Consider the following 17,172-nt stretch of genomic DNA (forward strand, 5'->3'; position numbering starts at 1 on the left):
GACCTATGAAACCTAGCGGACGCATGTTTCGGCACTCACCTGTCTGTTTTCACCTGCCACCGACGTCACTCAGTGCTGAGCTAGAAGGAGCTCACCTTTATTTACTCAAACATTTATATACACTTTATACAGTTCGGTTCATACAAAAAAAAGTCAAAGAGATGTCCACCTGCAGCTTCTCAAAATAAATACTGTAAACGTGTGTGTTTTGTACTTCTGTAGCACTGAGCGGGTATTCGCCGTATGTTACACTGTGCGTACTGTTTCGTGTCAATGGGGAAATTCCATCGACGTGATGCTTTGTTATTCGTAGACTTAGGGCATTTTATGACAGTCAGCAATTCCAGCCCAACCAGCTGTAAGAGCATCCTTTAAGCCGAACACTGTCCCTGTGCCACTGCCATCCTACGAGCAGAGAGCGTTTGCTGGACGAGTCACTGCAAGCCCCTCCCCAAATCTCACAGAGCCCTCAAATCAGAACATGGAGGACCAATGAACAGCCAGCATGAGGAGTGTACAGCTGCTGGAAGGTTCCAGCTCAGTGAAGAATAATTCCATGTAGCAGGTGTTGGGTAAAAGCCAACAGATACTCAACGCATTCCACTCCGATTGGCTCAAACAACCACCATGGAATGTCTATGTCAATCAGAGTGGAACGTGATGACAGTTCAATGGAAAAAAATTACTACTTCCTGACAGGTTATGAGTCCTGCCTCTTCCGAAGAGAGATCAGCCAGAGGCCTGCTGTCCGCCAGAGCTTCTGAGTCACCGTCATGGACGCCCTCTTGTAACAGTGCTGATCTTCTGGTGGGTCCCTCCCTCCCCCTCCCTTAAACACTGTGGAAGCTGATGGATTTGGGACTGAGGTGGCTGCAGTTCCCGCCAAACACTGCCACCACCACTGTCCACCATTCCTCAAATCCCTCTGAGAGGAAAGCTTGACCTTCTGTCTCAACTGCCCACACCAACCCTAACTGTCTGTGTGTCTGCGTGTGTGTGCCTGGGTGCATCCGAGTGGACTGGCGGAAGGGGGAAGGTGAGGTTGATGGCGTTGAGGTGAAGGAGGTAGAGGGTCAGAGAAGCTGAGTGACCATCAGCTAAAACGGCCTTGTCTTGGAAAACTTCTCGGCCTGGTCTGTCCACAGCCCTCGCCGTCCCCATGTACGCCCCCTTCTGTCAGTCAGTCATCGTTGACGCGCGTCACTCCTTGTCCAAACTCCCGCTGCCGCGCCCTCCGGGTAGGCTCTGGACGGGGGGCGGGGGGCGGGGGGGTCACCGGCTGATGTCGCGGTTGGCCTCCCAGCTCTTGCTTCCCCCGGGGTCGCCCCCGCTGCTGGCCTCGAAGAAGGGGTGCCGGAGAGCCGCCGCCATGGTGATGCGCTTGGAGGGCTCGTACTCCAGCATGCTCTCGATCAGGTCGAACAGCTGGTGGTGCTCCTCAGCCTCTGACAGGAGGTACCTCTGAGGGGAGGAAGAGGACGAAGAGGGGGAAGAGAGAGGGGGAGAGAGCAGAGGATGGGGAAGGAGGGAGGGAGGGAGAGGAGCAAGAGGGGGAGAGGAGAGAGAGAGGGGGAGGATGGGGAGGGAGGGATTTCAAACATTGACATAATGATGGAGGATTTTCATAAGGGAAAATAGGAAAGGAGGGGCACAGAGAAAAGACGGAGGGAAGGGGTCAGCAAGGAGGAGAGGAGACAAAGACAAAAGGTCAGTCTTGCAGGGAGAGAGACACCTTAGGTCCATTAAGGACGACTCTCCCACAAAAATGAATCTATTGTTTTTATCTTCATAACTCTGCCGTCATGGTCTCCCCCAGATAATTTCAAACCTATGCCCCAGAACCCAAGTACATCGGAGAATCTGAGTGACCATCAGCGAAACAGCCTGGTCTGACACTGTTGCTCATTCAGCTTGAATGGGTAGACTTATGTTCTTCTGTGCTGGAAGTCGCTCTGGATAAATGCATCTGCTAAATGAATGTACTATAATGTAATGGACATCACAGCTGCTTACAAATCACATTCGTTGTTTGATTTTTGGGTGGACTTCCCCTTTAAGTAGAGCGGCGGTCTATAATTACGCATCTCCCCGCACCCCCGCCCCGCTCCCGCCCCGCTCCCACCCCGCTCCCGCCCTGCTCCCACCCCTCTCTCACCCGCAGCGGCTTGCAGTTCTCCCTCACGTATCTCCCGGCGGAGGAGCTCTCGTCCCAGTCCAGCCGGCCGCGGTAGAAATACTTCTGCTTCCTGCAAAGGCATGAATGAGGCACTCAGTGCTCAGACAGAGCTGCACACAGACCCACACTCTGCATGTGACTGGGACAGGGGAACTGGAATTTCATGCTGCATAAGGTAAACATAGGTGAGTGTGTGTGTACACACACACACACGTTTGACAGGGTAGTGGCTGTCAAAGAGGAAACACACAGATACACACACACACACACACACACACACGACAGGGTAGCTGCTGTCAAAGTGGAGACAGCAGAGTATACACACACAGTGAAGAACGCAGGGCAGATGTGCAGCGTGGAGGCGGAGTCTGACCTGGTTTTGCGGATCATCCTGGAGGGCACGGGTCCCAGTATTCTCTCCATCATGGCCAGGTGCTCCCTATTATCGTGAGTCTGAGAGGGGGGGGGGCAAAGGGGAGGGGCAGAGAGGGGAACAAACAAAACTAAATAGGGGATTGGATACGGCAGCTCACTGATACTGACACCAATTAAAATCACCCACTTTTCTCATCCACTTTTTACACACAAATTGACAGAAATCCCATACATATTGAGATGAGTTTATGATTTGTCCAGCACCGTTTCTGAGTATGAGGACAATGTGCAGTGTGACTTGCATGATGACTTGTAGGTCAGTTTGGATAAAAGTGTCTGCCAAATGAATAAATGCAAATGTAAATGTAAATGACGGAAGAGGTACCTGAAACAAGGTGAAGCCCAGGTAATACTCAAACAGGATGCAGCCGATGCTCCACACGTCACACGGCTGGCTCCAGCCCAGCTCTGTGGAGGCGAAACAAGAACAGCCCACTGAGAGACCGCCGCACGGATACCGCACAACAACGTCACAGTAACATGGCAACTGCCGCTGACTGGCTGCCTTTCACAAGCCTTCATAAGCCTTTACACACTGACTGTGTGCCTTTCACAAGCCTTCATAAGCCTTTACACACTGACTGGCTGCCTTTCACAAGCCTTCATAAGCCTTTACACACTGACTGGCTGCCTTTCACAAGCCTTCATAAGCCTTTACACACTGACTGGCTGCCTTTCACAAGCCTTCATAAGCCTTTACACACTGACTGTGTGCCTTTCACAAGCCTTCATAAGCCTTTACACACTGACTGGCTGCCTTTCACAAGCCTTCATAAGCCTTTACACACTGACAGACTGCCTTTCACAAGCCTTCATAAGCCTTTACACACTGACTGTGTGCCTTTCACAAGCCTTCATAAGCCTTTACACACTGACAGACTGCCTTTCACAAGCCTTCATAAGCCTTTACACCAAGCGCTGTCGCGGTCCCTCGGTCACACTCACCCAGTATGACCTCCGGGGCGCGGTAGTGCCGCGTGGACACGATGGTGCTGTGGTGCTCGTGGTCAAAGGTGGCGCTGCCGAAATCCACCACCCGTACCGCCGTGCTCTTCACCGTGCGCTCGTCCCGTTTCTGGAGGGGCGGCAGAGGGAGGGCGGGAGGGAGGTGAGCTAACTCTGTATAACCGCCATCATTCTCAATTTGGTAACGACTGCGGTGAAATAAATGAACCTGTAAACTGATCACGTATATCAAAGACATCCTCTCCCTTACATGCCAACACACTGTGAGGCTGTGTGGCACCCAAAGCAGTCCCTGCTCCTCTCTCACTCACCTTCTCCACGTTGTAAGTCATCGTGAAGTCCGAGTTCACGAACAAGATATTCTCTGGCTTCAGATCGGTGTGCGTCAACATGTTGTCATGGAGAACTGCAAGGCAAAGGGTCATAAAGAGATTCACAACATGGACACACGTGCGTGAAAGCACACACATGCAGCATCTTCAGTGTCAGCGGTGAGATCAGTACTGCCCCCTAGTGGTCAGCCCTTCTTCTGTAAGCAGGAATGTGAGCGAATCTCTCTGTCAAGATGAGTGACTGCAGATAAGATGTACACTCCCAGTCAAAAGTTTGGACACGCCTGACTAAGATAATGGGAAACATGCATTCAAAGACTTTCTGATCGAAAGATTTATGCTTAAATACTTGAAATTTGTTTCTCTGGCAAATATAAATTGTGAAGTTGATGCCTATGTGTGAATTTATTTCCAAAAAAAAAAAAAAAAAATACTGTCTAGCTACTTTGAAGAATCTAAAATATAAAAACAGTTTTGATTTGTTTAACACTTCTTCAGTCATTGCATAATTCCATTTGTGTTATGTCATAGTTTTGACAACTTTACTATTATTCTGAATCGTAGACAACAGTAAAAATAAAGAAAAAGTTGTGTCAAATCTTTTGACCGGTTCTGTATATACGTGCACGGGTCAGTGCACTTACACTTGACCGCCTGGCAGATCTGGTAGGCCATGTGGCGGACCTGGCCGATGGAGTAGGGCAGGTAGTTGTTCTCCTTGAGGAAGTCGAAGGTGCTGAGCGCCAGCAGCTCGAAGGAGATGCACATGTGGCCGTGGTAGTCGAACCAGTCGTACATCTGCACACAGAGGCTGGGGGAGGCAGGGCCAGGGCTGTTACAATGCTACCGGCACAGTGAAAAGGCACGCAAGCAATCCTACATGACAGGCCAGCTTGTACCTTGCTAGCCTGTAACTTGTCTGGCCGGCTACTGAAACTTGGTCATGCAGCACTTCTAATACTGTGACTCTGCGTATGGCTTGCGCTTGTGTTCAACTCCGCCTCACTTGTAAGTCGCTTTGGATAAAAGCGTCTGCCAAATGAATATATGCAAATGTAAATTTAAGGCCACCCAGCCAATACTGCAGCCCTGTCTGGTCTAACTGCAACTAACCCAGTTAAGGTTATTCAAGTTTTAATGTGCTTCATTTAGAAAATGAAACGGAACGGGACAACTAATGCACTGCAGTGCAGCGAAGCCATGTTACAAATTTTAAAGAGGGCTGCATCAAACACCTTCACACAGAAGCAGGCTAACACCGATGCGTCTGGTAGCTGTCATCTTGGCTCTGATACACTGACCAGCCACTGACTTGGCACTGATTGTAGGGTCACTGCCACTGTTTTTCAAGCCACTGATAGCTGCCGATGCATTTGCCAGCACATTCCTCCCAGGCCTTATCTGGAAAACTGTGTTTGTTTCTAACCTACCTTCTGTTGCAACTGCTATTAGAATTCACAGGGTTTTATTTTAATTTAAACAGAAAACTGGTGTCATGCACAACACAGCAGTATAATCAGGCCCACAGGGAGGCACGGCTACTGGGTAGCCTGGTTTACTCGTCAAGTAGTTATTCTAAAGCCAAAGGAGAGCTAAACAGGCAAACATTAAGCAACGTTTGGCAAAGGTACTAATGGGAGGTGTAGCTGGTCTCCCGTGCCTCTGAACTCACTGCTTGTTGTCGGGGTCCTTCTCATTGATCCTCTCCAGCACATTAATCTCCAGCCGCGCCGCCTCCTTGTACTTCTCCACATTCTTAATGATCTTCAGAGCCACACGAGCTCCGCCCCTGGCACAGACAACACGCACCAATCACAACACACTCCCAGCGGCAACATCCAATCGTTAACCAGCACCGCTACGCAATACTGTGCTGTGGTAATGAAAACAGTCCTGCATCTGAGGACTTGCACACCCCTCAGCTACTGAGCATTATCATTACGGTTATTCCACATACAGACACAGGAAGCCTTGAAACTTTTCCTGAATACCAAAACCTAGATAACATTCATTGCTAGGTTCTGCTGAATGGATCTGCTGTTAGGTACCTGCGATGGTCCACACACTGGACTACCCTCCCGAAGGTGCCCTCTCCCAAAGTGTTGACAATCTCATCTGGGCAGGAGAGAGAGAGAGAAAGAGAGGGGGAGGGAGAGAGAGAGAGGGGGTAAAAGGATCAGACATTTTGGCTTCAGGAGAAACACGGTAAATGACGGCGAGCAAAAGGGAGCGAGCGACCCTTTCTGACAGTCAATTAGGAATAACTAACGTAAAACAATGCACTTTAGATACATATGTAACCACTGTAGGGATTCATACACATTAACTGTACACATAAACGGATATTGTTAAGAGGGCTATAATTTCAAATCGCCCCCCCGACAATGACAGAATTTCATGCTAAAAAGGAGCTACACACATTCACGTGTATGCAGCAGATATGAAGCTCTTCCTCCATTTTGGGGAAAGGGACAGGTGGGGTGCTTATTATTAGTGCAGAGTAAATATAGTTTAATAATAATAATAATAAGTCCATGAGTGAGTTTATGTAATCTTCACTACATGATACAACTGAAGCTGTCAAAAATGAACAAGAGTATCTATCTTGGCAGGTACTGTAAAATGGGAAAGAGGTCACAAGAGTGAGGAGAGAGAGATGAAGGGAGAGGAGGAGGAGGGGTTGCTTTTTCAGACTGAAATTAACCTGATCACAGATACATTACAAGTCATGCCACGCAGGCCAGCCTGAAGGAAGGACAACCGACCTACTAGATGACAATGATAGACAGAAGGAAAGGGGTCAATAGTGGTCTGCTGAGGTTGTTCTGTAATCATGCTCTTAAAAAAGAATCTTCTAGAAGGAGTTTTTATAAAGGCTGACTTCAGAAAGGAGTAAGAGACAAATGTCATTCACAATAGCCTGTCTATAATGTTCTAGAGATCTTGAAACGTAGTAATGAAGTTGAAATTTATGTGAAATTTATGAAAGCAAAAACACACACACGACAGATTTTGGGAGGAAAAATCATGTCCCAGAAAACTTTTCTAGTTGTTTTCTAGAAGGTACATTAATTTAAACTGACTTTTGGGGTTTAGAGGGTCACTGGTTGGGGTTGAATTAAGGAAACAGGGCAGGGGAAATGAGTGAAATTCTGAAACTGGTTTGAAAACTATCCTCCAGAATGTCCTGTGCCACACTGAATCTGCTTTCAGAAGTAGATACTTAGATATAAAGAAGAACAAATCAAAAGTAATCTGGAGAAAAATATGCATATGTATATATAAAGATCTTTGAGAAATAAACTGCTTGCTCCTCACAAACAAAATCTATAATATCTTAAAAAGCATCTTCACCAAAACACTGAGCAATCCATAATCCACCCAAGTGTTAAGCCCAAAGAGGCAGCTAAAAAAGGACGGCATTCTACCATGGCATCACAGTCAGGCAATCCTTATTGTCTGAATGCTCTATGGATGTACTGATATGGAGAAGGGTTACGATAAGTAGTGGCAGTGAGTACATCTTTCTTGCAGGACGTCCCCACTCCGATAGATCAGGTGCCCTTCCTCGTCGTCCCTCACACTCAACGCCCGCGTCCGGCTGTTGCTCCTCTGTGGGCCGGCCAGGGTTCGAGGACGACACGACGGGGGGGGAGAGGGGGCAGCCATAGCCACGGCGACGGCGCAGCGGTCGCAGGTGGAGGAAGAGGAGGAGGAAGAGGAGGAGGAGGAGGAGGTGTAGTTGTTGGCGTTGTTGTTGTTGTTGTTGTTGTTGTTGTAGGTAGATTGGGCGGTCATTGGGCGAGTCATATGACACGTGAGGAATATATAACGATAGGGATATAGTGCAAGGGAACAAGTCAAAGATCACATTTTTCTCTATGTCCTGTTTATTTCCCTCCCTTAACTGCTGTATCTAGCCTTCCTATCGAATGAAAAAGCTGTATCTATATAAATACATCCATATGTAGTTAAAAAAATGGCCAACAAGGGAATATGTTTCAAAATAAATCTCTTAAATACATGTAGCTATGTATGATGTAAATATTTTTTCAGGAGAAAAAAAAAAAACCTCAAAGAAAAATGGCGTCACGCAAAAATTAATTTCAAAGGCAGAAAAGAAGAAATAGCAAATAGTGGTGCCCTCTGTACCCCCCACCCAAATTCTCCCTCACTTTTCACTGCAGACGCAGGGAGACCAAAGGAGTCACTTAATGACTCTAAAAAGGTCAGAGAAGTGCAAGTGTGGCTGGACTGTAACTTTAACTGTAACTCTCAAGAGACACAGAGGTTCATAATTTCAGGCAAACAGACAGACTGAAATGCACACACACATCCACATGCACATCTGGCATTACAGTCCCTCTTGGAAGACAACCAATTTAGGCAAATATTACAGAGGAACTACTGATCAATCTGAATGCGTCTGTGTGGCATGTAAAAGCCCTGTGTATGTCATTCTCAACGAGGATGCAAGAAAACACAAAACCGCCTACTACCTCAGACACACCCTCTTCTTTATAGCAGAAACGTATATTACCATACAGCAGAACAAAACAAAACAAAAAAATATTTTACTACTTACCAAGTCCAGGGGCTGTGGACAAGAGAGTGTTAGGAAGAGAGGGGGAGGGAGAGAGAGAGCGAGAGAGAGAAAAAGGAAGAAGAGAGAGGGCAGAGTTTTGAGGTGACGAAAGAGACAGCGAGGCAGACGAGGAGTAAAGAATCGAGAGAGAGGTGAGGGGGGCAGTAGGAGAGAGGCTTGGGTCGGGCAGCACTCACCGAAGAGGACGGGCTATAGGACCTGGTTCTACGCCTCCTTCGTTTGTGCTTACGCCTGCTGTCCTTCCGCTCGTACGTGTCGTCCCGCTCGCGCTCCCGCTCTCTCCCGCGCCGGTAGTCGTAGGGGCGGGCGGCGAAGTCGCCGTGCAGGTAGTAGCCCTCGGCCGGCCCGTGCTCCCTCTCGCGCTCGCGGCTGTAGTCCAGGCGGCGGTAGCCCTCGCAGTACCGCCGGTCGTACGGCCTGCTGTCTGCAGAGCGGTTGTCGTAGCTGGCGGCGTGGAGGGGGAGGGCGGCAGCAATTTAAGTTGGAAGTTCATGAATCCGTCAAACACTGCAGGCCTTTATTGTATATCTATGTGACAGAGTGTTGTCACTATGGCTGACTATGCGTTCTGACTGCCATACCAACAAGTCAGGCTCTTTCTCTTTGGCGTTGCGGTCAAGCTGCAGGTTTGGTACCCCGCAGACCCGGGTTCGAGGCCGGGTGGGGTGACTGCTCTCGCCCTTCGCTACACTATACATCTATGCATGAAAGCAACGGCCGCCGTTATTCAGAAACTTCAACAACGAATGGAAGCCAGACTACTTTACATTTCAGTCTTCCGCAATTTGAATGTATCCTGCAGCGAACACTACACCTGAACAGACCTGAGTAAAAAAGACAACGTTTTCTCACGCACGCACGCGCACACACACACACACACACACACACACACACACACACACGCACGCACTTTATTCACACATACGGACACAGCAGCACAAGCGGATCAGAGGTGCCCGCTCACCTCCTGGAGCGCAGGTAGCTGCAGTCCTGCCGGTGTGCTCCTCCCCTCCTCTCCCGCTCCCGCTCCCTCTCCATGCTGGAGGAGAGGGAAGGGGACCGTCGGTGGCGGCGCCTGCGCCCCCGGTGCCGGTCCTGGTAGCTGCCTCGACTGGCCCGCTCCGAAGACGGGTACCGCCTTGAGTGAGGCATCTGGAGATGAGAAAGACGAAACGCACTGAAAACCCAACCTACGACATTCCGTTTTAGCCCTGTTCCTAAGGGGAGGTTACCTTGTCCCCTTTTCTCTGCTACTAGGAACACAAATCATCAGATCCAAAAGCTTTTGGAATGAGCACCGACTGCAACGATGTTCGACATGTTCTGCTTTTGTGAAAAGAAAATTTTGGCAAAAACAGAAACACCATGCCTGCCATTTCCGGAACACTGCTATTGGTTCTGAAAAAAATGTGACACAAACCAGAACAAACCAGCAGAAACAATGTTCATGTTCTCAGCGATGTGATAAGAATAGCTGTACAATGCTTTAGCAGCCCGGTTCCACTTGTTGAAAGAGCTGTGACAACCCACCCCTAAAATAATATCAGCAACATCTCTTAAAATACAAGGAGGTCCCACTCTTGAAATGTGTTTATCAAACAAAAAAATTACAATACCTTGAAGGAAGCCTGGGCATGTATGAAAATGGTTAAGAGATGACAGCTTCAATTTATCACATCTAAAAAATTAGTTACAGCATGAACTAGAAATGATGCCTACATTCATGTCTCCACATAACAAACATATGAGCCAACTTATGACTGGAAACATGCCAAAGTCAGTCCTGTTCAATAAAACGATTAGGGCAATCAATGTCAGCTATGGTAAAGGAAAGAGTTTCAAATTTCTGACCCATTTCTGCCCTTAAAACTTAGGTCACACTCATCTCAATACATTACTACCCATTCTGAATTCACTACCAGGTTTTGTACATTTGTTTCATTTAGCTGAACCACCAGTAAGTTCTAAAAAGATAACCCTTGCACCAATGCATTTTAAACAGCCATTCCTTTGTCAAACTTGATGAAAGCTCTGCTGTTATATCTTTCATAAACCAGAACAACAACTGAACTAAATGTATTTACAGTTTGAGCTGGCTGTTTTTACTGTAATGCCTATCACAACATGAACATAATCTAGAAATCTTATCTTCAATACACCAGCAATGGAAAATGTTCATTCCTGATGTATAGATCACTACAGCAATGGGAGCTCTTAACATTAGTTTTAAGTGGTGTCGTCTCAGTGTTAGTTACATTGTGACATTTTGATAAGAATATGCATGTCTTTTGAATAACAAACTGCAAGCCCATGAAAGCAATGAGGCAACAGGGGGGAGGTTTCAATGTGGTTCACATCATGTAAGGTCATCACCCTGAAACCAAATGGGATGGGGGTTTCAATGCAATGCTGAAGCAGACTCATTTAACAAACTCTATTCCTTTAGGGGGCCACCCATTTTACAGGATTTTGCTACAGTCTCTCCTTTGCAGCAGGCCCAACGCACACAAAAACCATGTAAACTTAACATAATGCCGCTTTCCCACCATGTGCACCTCTGTTTACATTATTAATTTACATTATTACTTATTTTCAATACCATAAATCAGACTAGCTCCGTGTGTCTCGCTTGCGTGTAGGCAAACGTAGTTTATTCTTTTTTCTATGGCTTCCAGTCTATTTTCTCATTGCTGCACTAACCAAATTCCTACAACTAAATCTCTACAACTACAAAGCTAGATGGCAAACTGCAAATATTTTCTCAGTATTTTTTGATTATGCTAATGACTAGCTAACTGGGTAGCCAGCTAATGTTAGGTCTAGGTAGGCAATAAAATAGGACTAGCTAGCTAACAAGCTGTAACTTCCGATCTTCGAGACGTGTCTGGATGATGTGCTGCTCATAGTCATAACGTAAACAGAAAACCAGCTGTTAAAAGTGTTTGCTTACAACAGTATCGTTGGATATATTGGGGTTCAATGACCTACTTAGTTCAACGTTTATGTCTTGTATGCTTACCATCTATCCAACGAAGTTAGCTTCTCGCTACTGCATGGCTATCTAGCTATTAAGAGAAACTTGCGTCAAATAGCTAACAGTGGCTACTCTTACCACACACCCCGGTGTAGGTTAGCTAGCAAAAACACCAAAAGATCGAGGGTTAAAAAAATGTATATATATGTATAACTACATATTAGTCACAGGTCTGTATATGGAGCCTTTCGGCTTGAAAGTATATATAGACCTCTACCTGCAGTTCATATTCCATTTATGAAATCCTAACGTTACCATTTTTGACAAGCTCCATACTACCACTGCGCATTAAGCTAGCCAGCTGGCTAAGCGAGCGCAACTCCAAATCCGCCATCTTGCTACCCCTCGCGTAGGTAAAGCGATAGCTAGCGTCTTTACCCTGCCGCCGTATTTGACCAAATATGTCGGGGTTTTCGTGGAGAGGAATTTTGTTTGTCTTACCGTTTTAGCAGCGAGGCCCGTCCGTTTATCCCAAAGGAAATCCGTGTTGGCGTCTCACTCCCGTCGTGGTTTTCTTCCTCGCTTCTTTCTGAGGTCAAATCTTTGCCGTTTTCCCTCCCTTCTCTTCGATAAATGCGCGCTCCCGAGACGTCCTGTAAACAGCCCACCACTCATGCTCGTGTTCGACCTACAAGTTACTAGTACCACTTCATGGTATTTTATAAAACCAATTCTCTACATCACACATTTCAAGAGAGTTCCCACTGCCACCAGAGGTACGTGGTACTGATTTTCTCCAGTCCTTTTTTTTCTTCAGGTAAATATCTATCTCTGTCACTCCGTGTGAAATTGGACCAACTCTGGCATGACCCTGTCAGTGTTTCTTAAAGTCTGGCTAAATCGGACTCAACATTCTGGCCTTTACGGTTTGTTGAGAATTTACATGTTTTTTTCATGTTTGAATAATACGATTATGGATATTTTAAAAGTACCATGTTTAATTTTGTTCAAATACCATATGAGAACAGTACATTTCACAGTGGGGGGTAGGCGGCCGCTGATGGCCCAAAAAGCCATCTTCTGAAGACAAGAAAGGAATATGATAGTAATTGAGGGCTGGCTGTGTAGTTAAACCTTTCTGAAGATAAACACGAACTTCCACCATCTGACCAGACCAGCTCAGCTCCCAATGTCTAATAATTAATAATGTTCTTGTAATGTTGCAATATTCTCGAGAACCAAGTTTTGCATTATGACTTCCATCTGATTTTATATATTTAGTTACATATTTGCTTAGCAGATGTTTATCTGTCAAAGCTTAATGTTAAATTTGTACACATTATCCATTACAACAGCAGTGCCCTGTGATCCTTTGCTTTCAAGTAACAGGTTTAAATGTATTAAATTCTTGTTCAACAAAGCGCAACGGAGTAGACCCATTCCTGCTGACTCCTATGCCCCCCCTCTATCAAATAAGGAGACAGAAGAGCATTCCCACTGTTTGTGCTCATTATTCTGTTGGTACCCAAAGATGCCAGAAAGCAGACTTGTACGCGCTTTCATCAGCCAAGCAGGTCTGCCCCCCCCCCCCCCCCCCCCCGCTTTTCATTACCAACAAAACATGCACTTGAATTGCATCGAGTACTACCCATCAATAAAAACATGGCACACATAATCCACTACCTACTCACACCTTACGGAGCAGGTGAATTATTCAAATATTTTTATATATCTTTTACATATTGATCTTCGTGATTACATATTTTCTACTGTGATTATGAGCGCATCTGACATATTCTAGGTTTGAGTTTCAATAAAACAATTGCAATTTTGTCAAAGCATATCAAATATAAGCATGTCAAACGATACTGAGCAAGCCAGCTGTTAATACCATCAGATATGTGGACGGGCAGTTAACTCACTACCAACGAGCTAGCGACAAAGAATGTAAAATATCACTCCCTGTCCCTTAAGCGGCTACAGAGATATCAGCTTCACTGTTTGGTTGGCTGTAAGGTCTCTGAATATGAATAACTTCGTATGGCTTCATGACTTATGCCCCCGTGGTAGGTTCATGTGATTAGCGCTGCTCGCTGGGAGCGCTCCTCGACGCAGGCTAAATAATATAAGACTCGCCATCGGACCATGGGAACAACAAAAAAAAAAGACTGCTTGGTGCTTAAATCTGCACGCACCACTTCCCAGACACATATTTTATCATTTATTTTTTGATATATTTGTGCACGGCACAGGTTGTCCAGTTGAGAGTAAAATCTAGTTAATGAACAGCAATCTCGTTAGTTTGAGTCATGTTTTACCTTCACATTTGTGATCTCCAGGAAAAGGTGGAAGAGACCTGTTACCGGTATGTGCAGATCTAGGGCAAGTATTGCTGTTTAGCTGAGCATGGCTGAGGTTAGAATTTTGATTACTGAATCTGGTCCTAGATCAGCCCTTACGGGCCACTTGTATCTCGATGATCTGAAGCTTCATTCGCTTTTATTGCGTAATAATGGCTTGCTTTGCACTAAAACTATAGTCACGCAAACAATGCAAATGTTAATAAATGCAATTCGAAATGTTACCACTACTCACCACAAGGTACTACAGTGCGAGATGGCACAGCGACTCCCTCCCATAAACAGGCTAGAGTTGCAGGACGGCACCTCCAAGCCCCTTCACCTAACGAGGAGGTGTACTGCAATAGAAAAGCTTTTTGTACCTCGTGGGGTTCAGATTACGGTCTCAAGGGGCAAACTCGGGGATGTGGTAAGCACCTGGAAATTTATGTTGGGAGACGTTACCACTCCTTAATCACGAGGTACACAGGCTACTGAGGATATCTCGTGTTTATATAAATGTAAAGTGAACCAAAACCGACTTATTTTGCGACTATTCCATTGTGGAAAACGCGCTAAAGAAAATAAAGCTGGATTGATTACCTTTCATCAGCATTGTAGTTTTCCTCATTAGTGGTGTGAACGGAGTATTTCGGGAAACCTGGAGACATGCAAGCTCAGTGGTGCGTAACAGTCCCTTTAAAAGATCCATTATCCCTCCTGGTCTGGTCCTGGGAGGAAGCTTATTTTCTCTTATAGGGGAAATGCAAATGGTACGAAACTCACGCACAGAATCAGAGCTGATGAGCAGTAAGCGCCATAAAGAATTCCGATACTGAAGCTAACTTCACTAACTTTCATTAGTGAAGCCCTGGAGTCCTTTTGCACGAGGCCGTTTTCATCAGTGCTGCCATTGAAATTTGTGACGATTGGCCAGAATCAAATATGTTCTCGAAATCGGTTTAAGGGGAACATCAGCATGTGAGCATTGAATATAAGACACTTATTCTCATCCCCTCAGCTTTATAAACCAGCCACAGACTTCCTCAACAAGGGCCCAAGCATGCGTGTCATGATGCCCAGCTACAACTGCTTGCACGACCGACACCTGCGTCACTACTTTCAAGGCAAGGACGTGCTGGACAAGCTTCGTAAAGAAAATTTCGTTACTGAAGACAACGAGGTACAGATTTTACGAGAGCGTTGTATAACAGTAAGCTGACTATAGCTAATAAATTCTGTCACACTGACTTTATCGAGTGAGAAACCACTGTGAAGCCCCAGAACAGCTCCAACTGGAATCCCAGCTGACTTTATCACAAAAATTATTTAGAACGGAAAGTAGTGAGTTTTGAATTGTGAAAGTTCTAAAACGCTGATCTGGTGCAATGGTGTCTCATGACCATTTTTGTCTTATATGATTATTCTTCTGTATTTTCCCTAGGTGCTATGCTCTTTACAGGAGTTTAACACTTATGAGGAGTACCTGAGAGGCCTTAAGTTGGTTGCGAACCGAACTTATGATGAAAAGCAGGTGGGAGGTCAATCGTTGAATCATTTTCAATAGTGGTATTGAAGATGATCTAGTGACTGACGTAAGGTAGAATACTTGGCTTCTAGTCAGGTTATGTGAGCATAACTGAATAGTGTTATGCTCATAGTCACTGGTCTGGGAGTGCTGATAGCCTGGTCTGACACTGTTGCTCATTCAGCTTGAATGGATACACTTATGTTCTATTGTGCTGGAAGTCGTTCTGGAGAAGAGTGTCTGCTAAATGAATGGAATGTAGTGTAAATGTAATGTAATACATGGATCATTCAAATCAATCTATTCTCTGAACTAACATGTTCCGTTGTAGTCTTCATTAGAACTTCATCAAGACTATGAACACATATGAACACGTCTGAACACATATTTGTAGTAAGTTATGGATTTGATTGCAGAGGGGCAAGATGAGGAAATTTCTGAAGTATCAGGAAAAAGGCTTGATTCCCAGGAATGTGAGCCTAGCTGAAATGACAGAGTTTTTGCTGGAGCAAGGTGCGCAGAGCCAATGGCAGCTGGTGCAACCGAGAGCCGGCCGGTAAGGACAAGCATGCACCGCCTTATCAAAACACAGGGGAAAACTGATAATGTCTGTGAAGTCCAACTAGAACCAAAGGAGGGCTAAGCTAAGTGTCATTTCCTGTGATGTAAATGCGATTACAGTTTGATCTTATTTAGAAATAATATCCAAGGATAGGTTTTGCTTTCCAATGAGTGAACTTACTCTAAAATATACACAAAAATAATACATATACAGTATATGACTGTTATTTTTTATGAAGGCTAAAAAACAGACAGAGGAGGCGAATAGAGGTAGAAAAGGGCAGCAGACAGAGTGAGGAGGATTTTTACACAGAAATGGTGAGAGTTGAAGTCTCTTGTTTTCAATATATCAGTGAAAAGATAAAATCATGGAATGAAGCAAAAATAGCTGAATTTATTATTATTTTTATTTAATTTTATTCAATGTGCCAAACGTACGCAAGTGTTTTTTTAATGGTCACAATATTGCTTGGCCCTTGCATGTGTTCAGCTGACTTTTCCTTTCCAACAATGTTCTGTCGCTACACTGCATCAGTACCTGCTGACCTGGAAGGCAGAGGATCGCTCTCGCCTCATGATGTATGAGCGGGAACTCCGGCATGAACACAACAGGGAGAGGTATCTGAGAGACCTCCAAAAGGAGAAGAACAGAAAGGTAATCTAATGAGGCCGGCAGGCACAAAGCAGGATCGGCTTGGTAAATCTTTAAGTTGTCTCTAGGTAACATCCAGTAACCTTGTGGAAAAGAAACAATCAAATCAAATGACTGGAAAGTAAAGTGGAACTGGCGAGTGAGTTGTGTTGGTTAATTTGGCACTCTGGCCAACGCAGTACGTATAGCATTATTGCCAAAGTTGTAACACCGCACTCATGTCTTGTTTAGAAACAAGCTATCGTGGCACAGAAATGTGCCGTCCAACAGAGGAAGCTGCTGGAGCAGTTAAAAATGTCTGAAGGACCAGGGAGGGAGAGCTCCCACGGAAGCAAGCTCCAGAACGGACACTTCCACTTACCACCACTAGGGGACTACCAGCACCTGCTGCGCAGGACGCCAAGTATGGAGCAGCCAGTTTCACAGTCAGACAGAGCGTTAAGGCGTGAAAGAAAGGTACTTATGTTTGAGCAAAGAAAAAAGCAAAAATAAGACCTGATGTTTCAGTAGTCTGGTAGATCGTATGTTTAATATACAGCATAGTTGTGTTGCTGAATATCTAGCTCAATCTGACATGCTGTCCAGCAGAGAATGATGCTTGAA

The 17,172-nt window shown here is 45.6% G+C and overlaps 1 protein-coding gene across 1 annotated transcript; it reads right to left on the reverse strand.

The window, feature by feature from the left end:
* Positions 1-1,259: 1,259 nt before the first annotated feature.
* On the reverse strand, positions 1,260-12,302 carry LOC118796627 (dual specificity protein kinase CLK2-like). Its single transcript, XM_036555623.1, has 13 exons — positions 11,991-12,302; positions 9,480-9,667; positions 8,692-8,959; positions 7,431-7,521; positions 5,958-6,024; positions 5,582-5,698; positions 4,554-4,720; positions 3,889-3,983; positions 3,557-3,686; positions 2,937-3,019; positions 2,550-2,629; positions 2,156-2,246; positions 1,260-1,461 (listed from the first exon to the last, which is right to left on the reverse strand). Exons 2-13 carry the CDS (start codon positions 9,665-9,667, stop codon positions 1,273-1,275), a joined length of 1,566 nt encoding a protein of 521 aa, XP_036411516.1. The 5' UTR covers positions 11,991-12,302; the 3' UTR covers positions 1,260-1,272.
* Between the last annotated feature and the right edge of the window lie 4,870 nt (positions 12,303-17,172).

This window comes from Megalops cyprinoides, chromosome 21 (assembly GCF_013368585.1).
Source record: "Megalops cyprinoides isolate fMegCyp1 chromosome 21, fMegCyp1.pri, whole genome shotgun sequence".
NCBI classification, from domain to species: domain Eukaryota; kingdom Metazoa; phylum Chordata; class Actinopteri; order Elopiformes; family Megalopidae; genus Megalops; species Megalops cyprinoides.